Source organism: Lampetra planeri, chromosome 3 (genome assembly GCF_965212315.1).
Source record: "Lampetra planeri chromosome 3, kcLamPlan1.2.h2, whole genome shotgun sequence".
NCBI lineage: Eukaryota > Metazoa > Chordata > Hyperoartia > Petromyzontiformes > Petromyzontidae > Lampetra > Lampetra planeri.
The window spans coordinates 3,561,121-3,580,309 of NC_136109.1; the positions used below are offsets into that span (position 1 = coordinate 3,561,121).

The following is a 19,189-nucleotide window of genomic DNA, read 5'->3' on the forward strand; positions in this document are numbered from 1 at the left end:
CTCGCGGATATGACGTCACGGGGGGAGGGGTTAGGTCACGTGAGAGAGAGGGGAAGCTCTTAAGGGAGAGAACCGGAAGAGACGGGGAGAGAGTTGGGAATAGACAGGGTGAGGCCACACAGGGCGGAGAGTGGAGAGTGGCGAGATCGCCACGCGTAAGACTCGGCACCGTCGGCCAGCGGTGACCGGGCAAAGGAGGAACGGGGAGCAGCGGTGGAGCTGCAGTGGGAGCAGCTGAAGGACTGCACAGGGGAGCTTGCAGCAGAGCTGCAAGCGGAGAGTGGGAAAAGGCTACGGGAGCGTCAGCAGCTGTGGAGCTGCCAAGCGGGGAGGCTCTGAGCGAGGGCCGTGTGGGACAAGCTGTAAGAACCCGAATAAAGGACAACGGAGACAGACACAGTGAAAGAGTCCTTTATTACATGTTGAGTGCTCTCTGGCATGCATGTGGTTTCTCCAGTTGTAAATAAAATAATGCAAAACAAATGGCCAAACATCCCAAGCAGGGTGTTTATAATAACACCGCAAAAAAACTCATTGAGGGCAAATGTTGTTTAAAAGCACGTGAATATGGTTCAACATTATCATTGACAAGTGCAAAACACATTTCACACCAAGCTTTATTGAAATAATTGTAATTACACCAAGAGTACAAGCTGCATTATTGTGAGAATTTTAAGTGTTTACTTCTATTTCTTATTTATTACCAATGCTATTAGAACTGCTCTATATGATTTCTGAGTAGATGCAACAAAAACGTAAATGTTATGGATAACATAAATGGATAATATAAACCACTCTACAGATAACAAACCACAAACTAATCATGATACAGAGTTAACATGCTAATTATTGTCTCACTCTGCTAGAATGTATAATGACAAAGGTTAATTATAATGTTGAGCTACGTAGAAAGCCAGAAGAATAGCGATTCCAGTATTTAAAACGGCTGCATAATGGCTGCGTCTATAACAAGTGCTCTCTTTAAGTATCCTTGGAAATCTGACAATGGAAGTCACTGGGATTGTGAATTATGAATGGTTCTTATTGTATAGCCACATTCAAATAACGATGCAATTTGTCCTCATCTATTGCACGTGTTCCTGTGTCGATTTTTGAGATTTCAAATCTTATCCTTTGTATTCATTAAACATCACTTGAGGGAATTTAAAGTACAAATAGATAGCAACTTAACCATAATAATATATTCAAAATGTAATTCTCCCACTGCAAATAAAATATATAGTCAACTCTTGATTATGCGGGGAATTGAGAGGCAGGGGTGGCCAGATAATAAAAAACACATATTTTTGATCACGGATGTGAATGAAGCTCAAAAATCTATGGAGAGTGGGGGCGATGACACAATGTGTCGTCCATATTTATTGTAAAAGGCTTTCCTGCATGTTTGTGATCATGGAGAAAGCATGGTAAAGGCATCCCGGATAATCACCTCACCGATAATTGAGATAACTGTGTACGTGCAAATATAATGACTCGATAAGGTTGTTGTGTTGTGCTGTAAAGCAGCAATGATTGAGAAAAGTTGCTGCGTTGTGCATTGGCGCAAAATGCATCACATGGCTTCCCTTGCGGTGGTTTACTGACTTACATGGCCATGACATCACTAGTAAGCTATATTGTTACAGAGTAGAGTGGGCTTGAGAATGTTAACTACTTAAAGAGATACGACTTAAAACTATGAGTGTATTTTTATGAATACCATGTCTAAATGTTATAATTCCCCCAAAATCAACTTTAAAACTGTCAGAGTAAACATAACCTTCTAATGTATCCCAAAATTTGTAAATTTAAGTTTCAAAAAGAATAGTGAGATATAAAATCAGGTGTCTTCAGTGATTTTGATTGTTGTATTGCAACAACAACCCATCTTAAACTTATTCAAGAGAAGGTGTTTAGTTTTCCTCCATAGCCTTTATGATCTCATTAACAGTTTCCATGTCCAAGTCTGAAATGAAAAATCAACATGTTCTCATTAGAATGTTGACACTTCTGGTTAGTAAGCAGCCACGCATGTACTTATATATCTTCCCACATGTTTGTTCATACATTTAATCTACCACAAGACCTTGCACTTTCTGGTTTATGATGTACATACTTGACTAACATGGTTAATAAGCACCGGATTGATGTATTGATCATGTATTGTCAATGTCTATTTTCCACGTTAATTTGGCAACAGAGGTTTACGAAACATAAAACTAAGCATTCGCAAATAATGTCCTTTGTTTTGGTACAGCTACTACTGAAGAATGCCACTGAACTACTGGGTTGGTGAAGTGCTACCTGTAACATCGCTGCTGGGTTATTAACTGGGTTGATTTATGCATTTGTTCTGAATATGCAAGTGTAAAAAAAGTTAACTTTTGTTCTGAACTATGGAGGACAAATAAAATACTAACTTTAGTTTAGTCTAGGCTGATTGAAATTGTAAAAAGCTTCAGAAAAAAGCCTCATCTGAAAAAAGTTAGTGCATCAGGCTAAAAGAGACAGCCAAGACAGTGAGCACATGCAAGATAGTAAACTGACGAGAGAGGCAACAATGCAGATTAAGCAGCACAACATGGAGATATAGGATGGCAGATGGAGTCTTGTAGTTGCTGATGATGCATAAAAAGTCTTCATCTGGCCTCTAGACTAAGAATGATAGTCATTGAGGCAATCTTGTGCAGTGGCGTTAGCACTGGCTGCTAATAATGTACACACGCAGCAAAAGATCATGTTTGTTCATAACATAACAACATGGTAATGTAATCACATTTTAACGTGTAATACCATGGAAAACTAAACGGGACATTGTCTAAGGATACATAACCTCACACATATAAAGATCATTAGGTAGGAATGATTGCGTTTAACTTGGAATACTTTTACCACCAGTCTGACACCGGGCTATTTGTGAAAAGTCTATAATTGCTGATAAAACGTTTTTCCCCTTTCTTCTGGCAACAAGACAGGTTTTAAGATGTTAAAACACCAAACTGAAACCTTTTACAAGGAATCATGTCTGCATTAACCACAATGCTTGTGGTCAGAATGCAAACAAAAATATTATGATAATATATGCATTGTCTGCATTCTGACCACAAGCATTGTGGTTAATGCAGACATGATTCCTTGTAAAAGATTTCAGTTTGGTGTTTTAACATCTTAACACCTGTTTTATTGCCAGAAAAAAGGGGAAAACCCTATTATCATATTTTGATACTGGCAAAGGATGTCCATAATTACTGGTTGCTAAACAGATTTTTTTTTATCTGATGAAACATGTAAAGTATAACTAGTTGTACTCATATTCTTGGTTATTTCAGTAAAGTCACGTAGAAAGAACCAAGAATATGAATCCCTGCAGTCACGAAAGCTTTAAATCGAAATTTAGTTGGACTCGGTTAAGGGTAAGATTGAAAGGCTACCTGAAAATAAAAAAGTTAAGAATGTTTAAAAATAAATGTAACCAAAAAACATGGTCTGGGAATAGTTCGCATGGGCAGTAAATAATCTGTATGATGTGGCATTCTGCACTGTGTACTCGCTTCTGTATATTACGTGGTCCGCTGCTGATGACATGCTATTGTTTTTATAGATTATTAACATGCATAAATAAAACATTAATTTAATAAACATATATTTAAACAGTCAATTATATGCTTGATTTATAACAACTGGAACAGATATACCAACTTCCTGATCACGTAAACATCAAAAGTGAATTCACTGTGCGTGTGTGTGCCTGGTAAGCTTTGTGTTTGAGTGATAAGCAAAAGAAACCTGGTTTGCAGGGAGCAGAGGTGAACCAATGCTCCACCATGGTGGTGCCAATAGGGAATGCAATGTACTTAATTTTACGTGACGGATATCCATTTACCTTGTATACATTAATGAACATTTTTTAGCCTTTTTAAAGAGTAATGGGACGAATCTTGTTTTTACAAAAATAATTAAAGTACTTCTAAATTACCCGATTGTGTTCTGCAGTAAAAATGTGACCCATATGTAAGTGTTCTTACCCATCTTCAAGTGAAAAATATAATATTAACACAGCTACCACTACTGAAACTTCTAACAAGACTTCAAATAGTTATTTTCTTGAGTAGAGCCAACTACACTCTCGCAAAAACACAGCTTACCGTCGTCTTGCTTTCCTTGTGGGGGACTGGAAGGCGCTCCTCCTGCTGGATCTGAAGAACAGAGTGTAGAAGTTAGCAGGGAAATGTAACCTCAACCATACATTGTTACGTAGAGTAGTGATAAACACAATCTATATTTGCAATAACATTTGCTAAACTGTCTGTCGCAACATTTACTTGAGTAATTTACATCATACAGGTTCATCTTCTTGGTTCTTTCGGTAAAGTCACGTAGAAGGGAAGTAATAAAATAATAAAAATAAAACACAATAAAATAATTCTCACGACGTTTCGGCCACAACGCAAGCAGCCGTCCTCAGGTGAAGAACATGTCTGTCGATAAGACAGAGTCTAAATGACACGTCTTAGGCTTGGAGTGTCTATTTAAGCTGTGAGGGAGGAGGAAGAGAGCCTTGACAAAAGAATTTGCATTTGAAGAGGAATTTAGCATATTTATGGGAAATGCAGGAATGCGAATAGTGCTAATTGTGAAATGCGTGGGAGGTGGGCGGGGGGTTTTCAAAGTCATATTATGCCCATGCATTATGCAGGATTAGCAGCATCAAAGGGAGGGGGCAGGGGCAGCACCAACAAAGGGAAGGAATGTGAATAGTATGCAGCTGCAGCAACCAAACAACCACGTAAAAAACTAAAGTATAAACTTCATAGTATCATCAGTATACTAAATATACTCTCCAATAAGCTGAGCTACTAACAGTAAGTAATACATTACAATTCTATGTCGCAAAAAATATAATATGCTTCCAGCTAAATTTTCTCCCTTACATCAAACAGGTCTGCCCCGTACTATATGCTGCCATAGACAAACCCAACATTAAATTATATACTGTATTACTATACACCACCTTATACATTGTTATATTACACTATGTATTATTCTACCCACCCTAATGTATATCACACTGCTATATATTCACTATACAATTACGATACTATATATTACTTTGTACATTGTATTAAGCATATAAATGTTATACTATTTGTTATTATACACTGTACCATTGACCGTCGTGTGAAAGATACTAAGAGGCAGCAACGAAATATGAGAATGGGAGAGTAGCAGAGCAAAGAATCCATTCCCTGCGGAGAATACAATGCCAGTCAGTGGAACGCGGTCTGAGAGTCACCGTAAACGTGAACACAATCAGTTAAGATCCGAAATGGTTTATTACATCCTTCCAATGATTGCTAAGCCAGAATCCATCTTCTCGATTGAAATTGTCTCTGTGTTTGTATATGTGGATCGCCTCATGAACGAATCTCTCATGATAGCCAGATGGCTTGCAGAGAACCTCTGTCTTGGAGAAGTCAATGTCTTGTGAGCCAAATGAATTGTAACAGTGATCTGCCACGGCTGAGGTGTTTGTCCTACCGTGTTTCAGGTCTGCTTTATGTTCACGGATGCGGTCCGAGACATGTCGTTTGGTTTCTCCAATGTAACTGCTACCACAGAGGCAACTTAGTTTGTAGACGCCAGGGTACTGTATGTCTGGAACCACATCTTTTACAGACGGGACCAGATCACGGATTTTATGTACTGTGTTGAATCGGACCTGGATCTTGTGTTTAATCAGGATTTTGGAGATCTGTTTTGTAACCCCAGCAATGTAGGGTAAGGTGATGGTCTTGAAAGGCTCCTCAACAGGATCCTTCTTGATGGTTGGAGTGATGGCTTTGCGGATTGTTCCAGGCAGGGATTATTCTGACCAGACGCATATATGAACATATGGTATTGAATTTCTAGTGATTGATGAATTGTGACTATCTGAAAAGTGTAAATGGTGAGTATCAGGTGGTACATGACTTTGAGTTTTTGCTGGTGTCTAATTTGTAAGTTGCATTTGAGTAGTGTCCGGTGAGTGGTGAGTGTGGCGATTGCCGAGTCGTAAGTGGCGAGTGGTGCAGTGAAAGTGGTGACTGGTGAGTGTTTGGTTACTAATGTCAGGTGTGTATAGGATGGGCTTCCCTTTAGTTTGAAATAATGATGAGGTAAATCACACCATTGACCTGCAGATATTATTATGAGTACCGTATTTTCCCACATATAACCCGCGGGGTATACCACTTTTACCAAACAAAACAAGACCCTGCGGGGTATATGGAGGTCCGGGCTATCCAAAAAATATTTTACACGTGTGACATGTCACAACTCGTTTAAATTTTTCATGGTAGGACCATCCACTATGCAACACTTACCTTTGACTAATGCACTGCTGAATAAACCATTCACACTAAAATTGCACATGTTGTCACGTTTTAAATGATTCGAATTGTTTGTACAATGAAACGACAATGTATGAAGTGGGCGCACTTTGTTTACCATAATACTTTCAGTGGCTGTAGGGGGGTGCGAAAGTTTCAGCTGAGGCTATGGATTGCACAATGGGAAGGGCCTTAACAAGCGTCTACCAGACGCGGAATCATAATTGCTGAGTCCCTTAGGCCGCTGCTATTGCCAGAGCATTATACAGTCGCAACCATGAGCTTTGTTTCAAACTTCCAATGGCTTTGTTGCCAGGAGGCAATGGCGTTACCGTAGTGCCGCTAATGTCTGCGCAGTGCGCAATCTACCAGTGCTAAAACTGTACAGGGGTAACTACCGATCCAGTAGCTGTAATATGATGAGGTCGGATGCTGGTAAGCCTAACAGTACGCTTACTTAAGGTACTTTTCTACCAGTTATGTGTTACTTATTTATTGGATATTTACTTTTGTTACTTATTTACTGTTTTAAGTTCGCTCGTTTCCAGTTTATTTTCTTTGTGCACGTTATGATTTTAATGTTAACAATTGATAGTGGAATGTATTACAAATGTAAACTTTGTATTAATGATGGAATTAAGCTGCGGTAACGACGTTAAAGATATGAATGCATGCGGGGTATACGGAGGTGCGGGCTATCTGAAATTTGTTTTACACAAAACGCTATTTTTGCGGGGTATATGCGTCTGCGGGTTATATGCGTATGCAGGCTATTTGCGGGAAAATACGGTAATGTAACATTCATTGTAATCTCTATACAGTTATGTGGATCCATTGGTTAAAGTAAAGATCAATCTGTGGAGTGGTGAGAGTAAGCAATGAATATACCAAATCCACACCACTGCAATTAATGTTGTTGAGGTCTGAATTAAATTTTGCACACTTAGGCATGTTTACCACATCCCATAGGCCATACAACATTTAGCTTGAATAATGCTATGTATGTATGATACATCCAACGCATTGAATATAATTGCAACTGTTGCTATATTTGCTTTTGAGAAGATTTTGCATTGAAACATTACCAAACATTGATGGAAATATTTGAGAAGCTTACATGAAGGTAATAACAGGAATATGTTTCAACACACTGCATTATTTAAATAAATCATACTTTACATTCATACATTGCTGTTTTCATTTACAGTCGCAATTTTTTTTTTCATTACATGCTTTTTAGTACATTTATATCATCATCATCCATGCACAAACACTGCACCAACACAGACCCCAGGTCCAACTTGCTAAAGATGCATCTCAGGCTCTGATGCTGTTGAAGCCTACAGCTACACATGAGTGACAGTGGTGTATGTGGGTGGCGCTGCCTTGTCTACCAAGCTTAGCAGAGCAGTACACCGTACCATTCCGCTTGCGTTTTGGAGGGTGGGAATCGGCTGCCACTGCGAGATCTGAAAGAACAGCAGAGCTCGTCAGCGAAATGCAATCTGGAATAAAGCATTAAGTCATGATCACTATCATATTTCATGCACAAATATGGGAGAAACCTGATTAAAACGGCAAACAAAATTGTAATGTTTTTTTGAATCACAAGTATGCTGAAGTTAGTCAGATTGAAGGGAGATTTTAACAAGAAAAAAATCACACAATTAGACAACTTAATGCAGCTTTTGCAATGCCTTGTTTTCAAATTATACCCACAACAACCCATGGAAGCAAATGCTCATAAAATACAGGACAACTTGAACTGCTTCATGACTACTAATTATATACATATTTATAATGCACATTTTAGTGACAAATCACAAACAGGATTCACACCCATCTGTTTTTTCTCTCATAACTTCTACATTCCAAATTTCTCATTTTCTATTGTAGTGTAGTAGAACGACACTACTGTGTTGGCTCGGTATGGGGACTGTAGGCGGGTGTTACGGAGGTCGTGTTAGGCCGTGAAACTCTGCGTGAACCCAACAGGACACGTGACCGGATAAATGGGGGCCGGGGGCCCCAGGAGGGTTAGGTGGTTGGGGGCTCGGGCCTTCCCGAAGGATCGGGAAGGGGGGCGTGGCCTGGGGCGGAGCCGGCCACGCCGGAGTGGTTATAAGCGGGGTGTTGTTGTGTACTTGCCTTCTTCCAAAATTGATATTTTTTATATATTATCTTTTTACTTGTTATATAATGAATGAAAACACACCAAAGCGCAGCAAACTGCAAAACACCAGGGGTTGTTAAGTAATGAACTGGAGGGAGCAAAGATACCCAAAAAGGCCAAGGAATTAAATTATTAAATAAGTGGGTCAGCTCAAGGCTGTGTGCACAGGGGAGGGAGCTGATTTAAACAACCCTGCACGTCTGAACGTGAGGGGGCCTTTGACCTGAAATTAAGAATAACACTCCCAGAGCAGAAGGTTGGGTGGCCACAGTGAGACGAATAAGAGGGTTGTATATCTCTCAAGGATGCAGACTCAGCAACAACAAGGCTGCGGGGGTCACCAGAAGTTCGCGTTCGCCTAGTTAAGACAAAAAGCTCAATTATTCTGTATTGCTATTAAAGTAACGTTAAAGTCGGAATTTAACAACAGGGTAGGCTAAAGTTATTGATATTCACACCCACTCCAATTAAACCAGGCCACAAGTTACGCCTACTGAACCATCACCATCATTAAGTCAATATGAAATGTTATTTCCATACTTTAATACTTTTTATACAACTCGACCCGAAGCATATGACAATCAGAACCTTCCTAAGTCAAAATTGAATCGCACCCAGACAGGAGCGAATAGTCGATATAAGGTTGAAGAGGGAAGGAAATTAAGAGCACGGCGAACTGCAAACGTAAGCAAAAAGCCGGGAACGACACCAACCCAGCGACCCACCAGCCCAGCAACAGCGAGTCGGGCTTCGACAGGCCATAAAAGTAGAAATAATAACTCCCGGGGTCAGGGGACATCAGAAGAAGCAGGCAGACAAAAACCAGAACTGACTCCAAGGTTCAACCGCCCTCACCTACAAGGAGTGACGGAAATTAATGAGGCCTTGAGTTAACGGCGTCAGCTGGACAGCAACAACAACGGCGAGCAGAGACAGAGTGGGGCAAAGACTGCGGGGCTATGAAATGCAACTTCATGTCAGTAAAGCCCTGACCAACAAGTTAAGTTAAAGACATCACAATACATAATATCGTACATAACATCAATGTTAACGCTATTCACCGTAAACTATATTCCGCTTATATAACCATGCAGACACCAAGGAATACGAATTCCTAGGATCAAGAAACTTACCCCTTAACCTAAGATATCGGAAATAAATTAATAATAATAAGCCTATGCATGAAAAGACAAAAGTAAAACTTATGAAAAGCCAGGATAACGGGATGAATCACCACCAGGTCGAATATAAAATACATAATAAAAGAGCGATGTTAAACCCAGGGTCGGAGAGAAAGGGAGATCCCGGCCGTCTTTGTATTCCCGCAGCGCGGGATAAGAGTGTGTATACGCTCGGGGAGGCACCTCCACTTGGGTCAAGCACCACGATGGGAAACGGCAGACCTTAGGTTACATACAGAATCATAACTGTGAAATGGTAAGGGACAAATGTTAACTTAAAACTTTTTAACCATTTCTTTGTGCATCGGTGAGGGTCGGAGGGAGTGTTGCCCTCCCTCCAGGTCGTGCAACACGGACAGAGACGCCTGTGAGACGATTTGTAACGTCTGTGTTTTGGTTCATGAAGAAGGCCAGACAAGAGATAATATCGCACCCAGACAGAGAGACGACTGTGAGGCAATTTGTAACATCTGATTGTTTGCTCGTGGATTTTATGGAGGGAGTATGACAACGGAATATACCGTGGGTGATGCACACAAGGACATACGGACGTACGGACACACACATGGACACACCTACCTACGGACAGATCCTGACACAGCAAAAATCGAAAGAAACCCCGCCTTGTGGGCAGGACCCAAAGGGATTTTTCGGCATAAAAGAAAGGACCCTGAGCATTGGAAACCAGCTCGACCGGGAGGGTCGACTCAGGAGCGAGCTGCGACCAGCGGGTCGGCTCGACTCTTCAGCTCGTCTGGGACTCAGCCGAGTTCGATCGGCTCACCGGAGCCGGCTCTCGGGGCTCGACTCAAGCGGCTCCCCATCTCCTCTGCAGGCGGGCAAGACCCGCTTGACAGCTCAACTCGGCCTGCGTGGGTCAACCTCTGCTGAGTCGGAGGTCTCTGCTGCCGCCAGAGTGGTGACGATCGCGGTTTGGCGACGAGGCTTTGTGCTCACCCTTGGTCGACGACCCAACACTGCACGCTGCGAGCGAGCTGTGGGCGCCACCTACCGACCGGGGTCCGAACGGCGACAGCGTATCAACGGGCACCACGGTGACAGGGGAGCGACTGATACGTATGACGCGCACCGCCCCCTCACCACACGACCACCAGGCGTCTGTTTGACATAAAGAACCGACTCCGAACACTGACTATTCAAGACAACTCTTACCACTCAAACACACTCGAACCCATAAGCCATCCGTGGCTGTGAAGGCATCACAACGAGACCGAGTGATGGCCATCCGTCGTTTATAAGAGTATTCGTAATTTTTATCTTTAATATTTAGTGGGCTGTACTCTTAATCGCATAAATTCCCAACAGATCCATCAATACGAATTGATTCTTGGCACCTCCTTCCACCGAGCCACGCTCACGTGGGGAGTGGTGGCCCACCAGATCCTTATCAGGTGATCTGGTCCCCAATTAGTAAACTTGGTACAAGATAACGATCTTCGGGAAAGGAGCACCGTCGCAGGCCCTTACTCCGAGCCATTCTGTTGTCAGATAACCTGCCGATGTATCTGTTGAGATTGGTGCCTTTAAGAATAATAACTGTTTTTGATTGTGTTTTTTTTATCGCCGTATAATCTTTCAAGTATCTTTCAGTCATAATCGCCGCACGTACTCGCATCCTCTACAGAATATTCAACTGTCCCGTGACCCAAGGTGCTAACAACGTGATAAGGGTTGCGTATGATCAATAAGGAGTACGGTACTGCGTGAACAATATTGAGTAATCATTCATTAACGTTAAGGTTTTTCTTAGCATAGTATTTGCATGTTTTAACGACTCTCTCTCACTAACAACCATCGCGTTATGCGGGATCCATGTGCCGTTGTCAAAGTGAAATCAGACAATCGTTGATGATACTGTATTGATGCCGTGTTGACGTTCCGGGAATGAGAGTTCGCATACTATATCATAGTTGAGGTTGAATTAGTAATAAATTGATTAATACAGAAGTGGTTGTGTGATTCTTTCCTGAAATCTATGCATAAGATCTGCTTCTGCGTTGAGATCTGAACTTGGTGACCTTAATAAACACACTAATACATACTCAGTAAATGTTAAAGCGATAACGGGGTGAACCGGGGACCTGAAATATAAGCGAGAATGAGACGAACCTAGACAACGATGCCGAGTTAATCTAAGTTAATCTTGCATACTTACACCACACCTGCATAACTGCATACGATTAATTGCCTTATTCCGATCGATAACCCACCCTCGTCACCGAGGCGGGGTCTGGTTATCATAACGACTTGCATTATCATAATTACACCCACTCGCATAATTACTACGATTACCTCTCGAATTGGCATAATTAAATGTGCATAATTACAGAAATTAACATATTTCCGGATAACTACACAAATAACCAAATTTCATTTGATTATTATTATTTTCACTGAATATTCATAACCCACATATACAACATAATAATTTCACCCACGCACGCATACAACACATCAAAATTTTGATAACCAACCTATACAACATAATGGGGGCTCGGGTCCGGGATTTCTCGCAGACAGTTTATGCATGAATTCAGGAACGAATCACTGTTGTGTTAATCAAAGTGTTGTGAACTAACGTTGCCTTGTGATTATAAACGGGGGTATACACGCGCTCTGAAGGGAAATACCAGAGTAGCAGAGTATAACAAAGACAGCTGGGCTGAGATTATTTGCTCGAGTTGAACTGACGCATCCTGTGATACAATTGTTTATATGTGCTCTGAAGGGGAATTCTAGAGTAACTCACGCCGCACATGAGATGTTAGAATTAAGATACACTCTTAAGTCTATTAACCACACTACGTAATAGAGATGGCACAGGATCCACAACGTTCTGAGTTTGACACACCAACGCATAACACTGATACAGAGTGGACCTCTGAGGAGGAGATGGAATCTATGGAAAAACAGTATCGGGAATTTGTGTTAAAACGTACTGGACGGACTGCTAGCCAGCAGACGGAGCAGAGAGATATATGGGAGGGGTGCCATACAGAAGATGTTAAGGCCCATAGAAGGAAACTACTTAAGGACGTGATGAAATGTGGCAAAGCCAAACGTGACGTAAAAATTGCAGAAATAGCGAGGGTAGACTCGTATCTCCTCGCACAGACAGACAGAGAAAGATTATGGAATGAGGAAAAATTTGAAAGGGAAAGACAAGAGAAACTGTCCTTAATGGAGCAGGTAGAGAGTCTGCACGCCCTCGTGAGACAGAAAGAATCCGCACTAAATGCACCAGTGAAACACCCAGACGCTGATACACAGAACACATACGGGAGTAACAATTTACCACACTCCGAGCCACGTGGACGTAGCCCAGGGCCAGATCCCACAATGAGTATGGCTACTGTGCAAAGCAATTTTGATGAAGTAACACCCTCGCAAATCGAGGAGAGAGAAGAGGAAATAATAATACAAACGGGAAAACATGAGGCCGACCACCCCAACGTTAGAGAGAGACAAATAATTAACCCTAAGTCATCAGGATACACTGTAATGATAGGGCGGAAAAGGGCGGAGCTGGTGCAAGACGGGAAACATGACATAAACAGCACACCAGGCAGACGCACGCTACGCAAGTATGACCGACATGATGCAGATGACAGAGACAGGTCACCAGAGAAACGCACCTCGCACAAACACGACCAATACGACACGGGTAACAGGAGCTCACCGGAGAGACGCACATCACACAAGCATGAGCCATGGGATAAGCAGAAATCACCGAGCCAAGTTGACCCACGTTACAGGTGCAAAAGGCACTACAAAAGTTATGTTAAGCAGAGCCACCGTGATGGTGACGGCTCATCTGACACTGACTCCTCTGACGATGACCAACACGACACGGGTAACAGAGAGAGCTCACCAGAGGAACACACCTCACGCAAACATGACCGACATGATGCAGATGACAGACACAGCTCACCAGAGAGACGCACCTCATGTAAACATTATCAACACGACACGGGTAACAGAGAGAGCTCACCAGAGGAACACACCTCACGCAAACATGACCGACATGATACAGATGACAGACACAGCTCACCAGAGAGACGCACCTCACGTAAACATTATCAACACGACATGGGTAACAGAGAGAGCTCACCAGAGGGACGCATGACCCGTAAAAATCACCCACGCAAAACCACCCGCACCACAGATGACAGAGACAGGAATCCCGATAACCATGAAGCACGAGACAAACATAAATACAACACCTCACCTAGCAGGCACCACACACGTAGTAGGCAGCATGAAGGTCAAGGACAAAAACACTCACCACATAGACACCGCTCAAGGAGACCACGCACACCAACCCACAAGCACGAATCACAAGACCCACGTAAGGAAAACAAGAGACACAAGCAACGGGACAGATACGAATCCTCGGACAGAGGGAGATCACGACACAGACACGGGAAACATGACAACAGTGATAGTAGAGACAAGGGTAGCTCAAGTGAGCACTCCTCAGGAACCGACACCACTGATGACGAACAACACACTTTTAACAGTAAGACACTAAAACTAATGGACAAAGCACTCGTGAGAATTCCCTATTTCGATCCACATAACAAGAACAGGGACATACACACTCACATAGCTACCGTAGAACAGGAGGCTAAGATCCGGGGTCTGGGTAAATCAGCAGAAAAGGCATGTTTATTTTCAAGGAGCCTACATGAACCCGCCAGACCATGGGTAGCCTCCCTGCCAAATAGGGTGAAGAGTGACTTTAAACAATTGAGCCGAGCAGTAGTTAACAGATTTGGGGAATACTCCACACTATCCGAAGGATTGAACGCGGCAAAGTTGATGACCCAGCGTGTAGACGAAGACCCACGAGATTATCTCCTACGCCTTAAGAAAGCATATTACGCAGGGGACGTGGACAATGCCCAGGGAGATAAGACAGTCTTAAAAGTGATGTTCTTCCAATCATTGAGACCCGAAATAGTGAGAATAGTAGGAATGATGTTGGACCCCGAGACTGCCTCCCTACGCCAGATTGAAAGCAAGGCCCACACGGCCTGGGTGAACGGACGGAAAACCACTAGCATAGCCAAAACCCACATCGTCACCAGAGATAAAGAATGCCTCGATCTGGAGGGAAGCGAATCTCCAAGGAATAATATTAGCGCCACACGGGGTGGACATGAATTCCCCCAGGAGAGGGCGCCTAACCCAATAGAATCAACACCCGTCCACAACACGCTGAATAACGTTCCACGTGGGGGGAGGAACGAGACCAGAGGAACCTGGCACCCACAGCCGCCACCACCATGGAATGCAGAAGAGGGCGGAGGCTGGAATTATGGAGGAAAAGCGAGTGACGGGCCATACCTACCCCGCGGAGGCCGACGCCCACCAAACCAGTCACCATATCGTCCCCCACTGCCGCCTCCACTAGCAATAGAGCATAGACCACCGTTAGCTAACAGGAATCGATATGCTCACCACATTAGGATGGAAAAAGAGCTCCTAGGGAGTATGAAGACTCCCATGCAAATAGCGAAGGGAAGAATACCAACTATACCCACACAGGAGGAGGACACACCCAGAGCAAAGGTAGCCCAAGTGAACGTAGGGAAGACAAGAAGCCCCGAAGCAATCACCGAAGTGGTACCAGAGGGAAAAGGGTACCATCTGGGGGAATTGATTCCCGTAGGACCAGTCGGACGAGTCCACGTGGAAGTAATACTGCAAGACACCCTGACCAGCCAGGGCCTTTGTGATACTGGAGCAGAAATATCCATGATATCCAGAGAATTATTTGACGAACTCCAGACTGCCCTCCAGAGGAAGAATGAAACACTACAGATGATGCCAAGTAAACTTACCTACTCAGGATGTGAAGGGACCCACATGCGACCATTGGGCAAAATTATGACGAAGTTGACGTTCAACAAAATCAACATGAACCATCCCCTATATGTCGTACGGAACCCCGGAAAAGAGCTGATCATTGGGATAGAACTACTGAATCGCCTGAAACCCATTATGAACCTTGAATCCCGACAAATTTGGGCACAGTCAATGCCGGAGCAATAAAGGGACTCAGAAGATGAAGACGTTATGAGAGACTCCACGGGAATCCAAGTGATAACACAAGAGCTCAACGACCTATCAACGACAATCAGGAACGAAGACGAGCTCCCAGCAGGAATTCGAATCACTCAGCTAATGACTAACAGACTGAGAGAAGACCGAAAGGAAGCCGACTTAGAGTCAGTATCACCAAGTGACCGTCCCCTCATGGAGTATATACCGCCCCCTGGAGGCCAAACCGACGAACTGCAAACCGATGAAGGAGAACACAAGGGCAAGAGCGTATTACCCTCGGATGAAGCCAAGGCAACTCAACCGATAGTAACGCAAAAGGAACTTTCAACCGAGCCGCCAGAAACCACGAAGGCCTTGGACCCAGACCCAGGACAAGGAGTCTCCATAATAGAAGAACAAATCGAACAACAAATTGAAGCAGCAGACGCCCTCGAGAACGACACTCAACGAAATGAGCTTCGTCAACTGCTCCACAAATACCACTTCCTGTTCTCAGAAGACCCCTATGATTGCGGCAAAACCGACCTACACGTGGTATCTATTCCCACACTGGAAGGAGCGCCAGCGGTATATGTGAAACAATACAAGATTCCACTGGCTGCCTACGAATCAATCCAAGAAACCTGGGAGAACCTACTCAAGAAGAATATAATTCGAGAATGCAACTCAACCTACAACTCACCGATTTGGCCTGTATTGAAACCCACAGGCAAGTGGCGACTCACCATCGACTATAGGCAACTCAACAAAACGGTTCCCCTATCTCGATGGCCAATGGCAGAGATCGACCAGAATCTCAACCAAATAAAAGGCGCAAAAATTCTCACCACCATGGATCTATCAAATGGCTTCTGGACCATGCCCGTGAAAGAAGCGGATCAATACAAGTTGGCATTTACATTCAATGGAATACAGTATACTTGGAACCGATGTCCATTTGGATACTCAAATTCACCTGCGGACTTTAACATATTCCTACACAAGGCAATGGACGACGCAAAAGAGCGAGGTACCATCGTATATGTCGACGATATACTGGTCAAGGACTCCTCATGGGAAGAACACCTCGAGAGCCTCCAGCATACCCTCGAGCAGTTAAAGGAAGCAGGCGCAAAGATTTCCATGCAAAAAGGACAGTGGGCACGCAAAAGGGTGGACTACCTCGGGCTCCAGGTCGGCACTGAGGGAATGTTACCCCAAACCAAAAGACTTGGAGCCCTCCTCGCACTCAAATCGCCCACCACAGTCACGACCCTTCGGAGCTTCTTAGGGATTTGCAACTACCTTCGACAGTTCGTGGACGGCTACGCAGGAATCGTTCGACCCTTAGTCAAACTACTGCAAAAAGACGAACCATGGGAGTGGGGACAGGAACAGGAAGCCGCAGAAAAATAATTAAAACGACAGATCACCGAGGCATCCTGCCTAGCATACCCAGAGAAAGGGAAAGAATACTACCTGGAGACCGCATACTCAGATCATAGTATCAGCTCGGTACTGTACCAGAGACAGGAAGCAGAGAAACGAGTTATTGCCTATGCCAGCAAAGCCCTCCGGGGAGTGGAGATGAAGTTCTCCGAGTGTGAAAAGGCGATATTTGGAAACATCTGGGCCATACAACATTTTCGGAACTTGTTGAACGGAGAGAAGATCATCCTGGAAACGAATCATGAATCCTTGGCATACCTCAACAGTAAGAAGATTCGAGAGGGCCGTGTAACCAGCAGCCGAATAGCCAGCTGGGCACTGACACTCCAAGGCCTACCAATCACAGTGAAATACGCAAAAAACAAGAAAAGTCCAATGGCCCAAGGTCTTGCCGATTTACATGATTGTACCTTTGACAGCGTAGAAGCAGAGGACGAAAAGATACCTCTGGAGGATAACAGGTACCTGCCCTTCAGGAAGGAGACATGTGCCGACCTACCAGTGGTATACATCGATGGATGCTCCCAGATGAGGGAGAACAAGCTTCACGCTGGGTCAGGAGTCATTTGGGAAACTGGCCCACTCACAGGGATTCAAGAGGGATTTCAGCTGGGACCAAAGTCAAACCAGTATGCAGAGTTGGTCGGGGTACACATCGCGGTCCAAATGGCATCCGATAACCAAATACGGACCATGGTGGTGTGCACTGATTCCAACTACGTACAGCACAGCTTCCTGCACCACACCACCTACCCATATAGAAAAAAAACGAGATGAAGAACCATAGGAATAAACCAATTCACCATCGAGAACTATTCGAGGCCATAGATAAGATGGTTCAGAACAAGGATATGAAGATATTTTGGAAGAAAGTCAAAGGGCACTCCAAGACACCTGGTCAAGAGAAAACTGGGAACGACCAAGCAGATGCCATAGCAAAAGTGGGAAGCCTGGAAGGCACCCCGTGGAAGCTAGAAGACCAAACCGTCAGAAACGGACAACAAGAGTCGACGAACCAAGACATCGCCGTGATAAGACTGGTCACAAGAAGTGGGAAGAACCCGGCAGAAGCTGGAACCAGAGCCCAATTGAACAGTGCCCAGCCTTCCGAAGACCTGATCAGAATGCAACAAGAGGACGAAACACTAAAGACACTCGCCGATCATATCCAAGATCCAGCAGGAAAACCAATCACTACTGACAACTTGAATGACAACAACGAGCTCGAGATCATGCATAGCCAAATCAAAAGGTTCTCAATGCGGAAAGGGCTACTGGTATACACAAACGAAAAAGACGGTCGACCTAGATGGGTAGTCCCCTCTCAATATCGGGAAATAATGTTACAACACGCCCACAATGAACCGTGCAGCGGCCACCGATGCGAGGTGAATACGGGACAGATGCTGCGACAGGTGGCCTACTGGCCAAAAATGGGGGAAGACATACACAAACATGTGTCCAACTGTCTCGTGTGTTGTAAGTACCAGCCAACGACCTCACAGCATAGGGCACCCCTACAGAGGAGGGGAACAGATTATCCTTGGTCCAACCTACAAATCGACTGGATAGGACCTGTCAACCGATCAACCAAAGGGAACAAGTACATGCTAACTGTGACCTGTGCATTCTCTAAATGGACAGAGTGTTTACCAGCACCCAACAACACCGCGGAAACGACCGCTATCCTACTGATCAACCAAATATTCAGTAGATGGGGCCTACCGTCAACGATCGATTCAGACAAAGGAAGCCACTTCACAGCCGAGGTCATCACAGAAGTGTGGAAGATGTTGGGAGTAAAAAGACAATTACATGTCGCATACCATCCACAATCCTCAGGACAGGTGGAAAGAGCCAACAGGACCATCGTGAGCCTCCTAAAGAAATATGTGTCTACCACGGGCGCGCGACTGGGATACGAAACTACCCCTAGTCTTGATGGCCAT

The 19,189-nt window shown here is 43.9% G+C and overlaps 1 protein-coding gene across 3 annotated transcripts in view; it reads right to left on the reverse strand.

The window, feature by feature from the left end:
- Positions 1-599: 599 nt before the first annotated feature.
- The window catches only part of LOC144736680 (uncharacterized), an 828,508-nt gene continuing 809,918 nt past the window's right edge, over positions 600-19,189 (reverse strand). For 2 of the 3 annotated variants that reach the window (XM_078619277.1, XM_078619289.1), the window contains 3 exons: positions 7,763-7,837; positions 4,146-4,196; positions 600-1,966 (listed from right to left, as the gene is read on the reverse strand). In XM_078619277.1, the coding sequence (XP_078475403.1) occupies positions 1,914-1,966; positions 4,146-4,196; positions 7,763-7,837 (179 nt within the window). In that variant the 3' untranslated portion in view covers positions 600-1,913. The remainder of the gene's footprint in view (positions 1,967-4,145; positions 4,197-7,762; positions 7,838-19,189) is intronic. The other variant, XM_078619283.1, reaches the window with a different exon arrangement.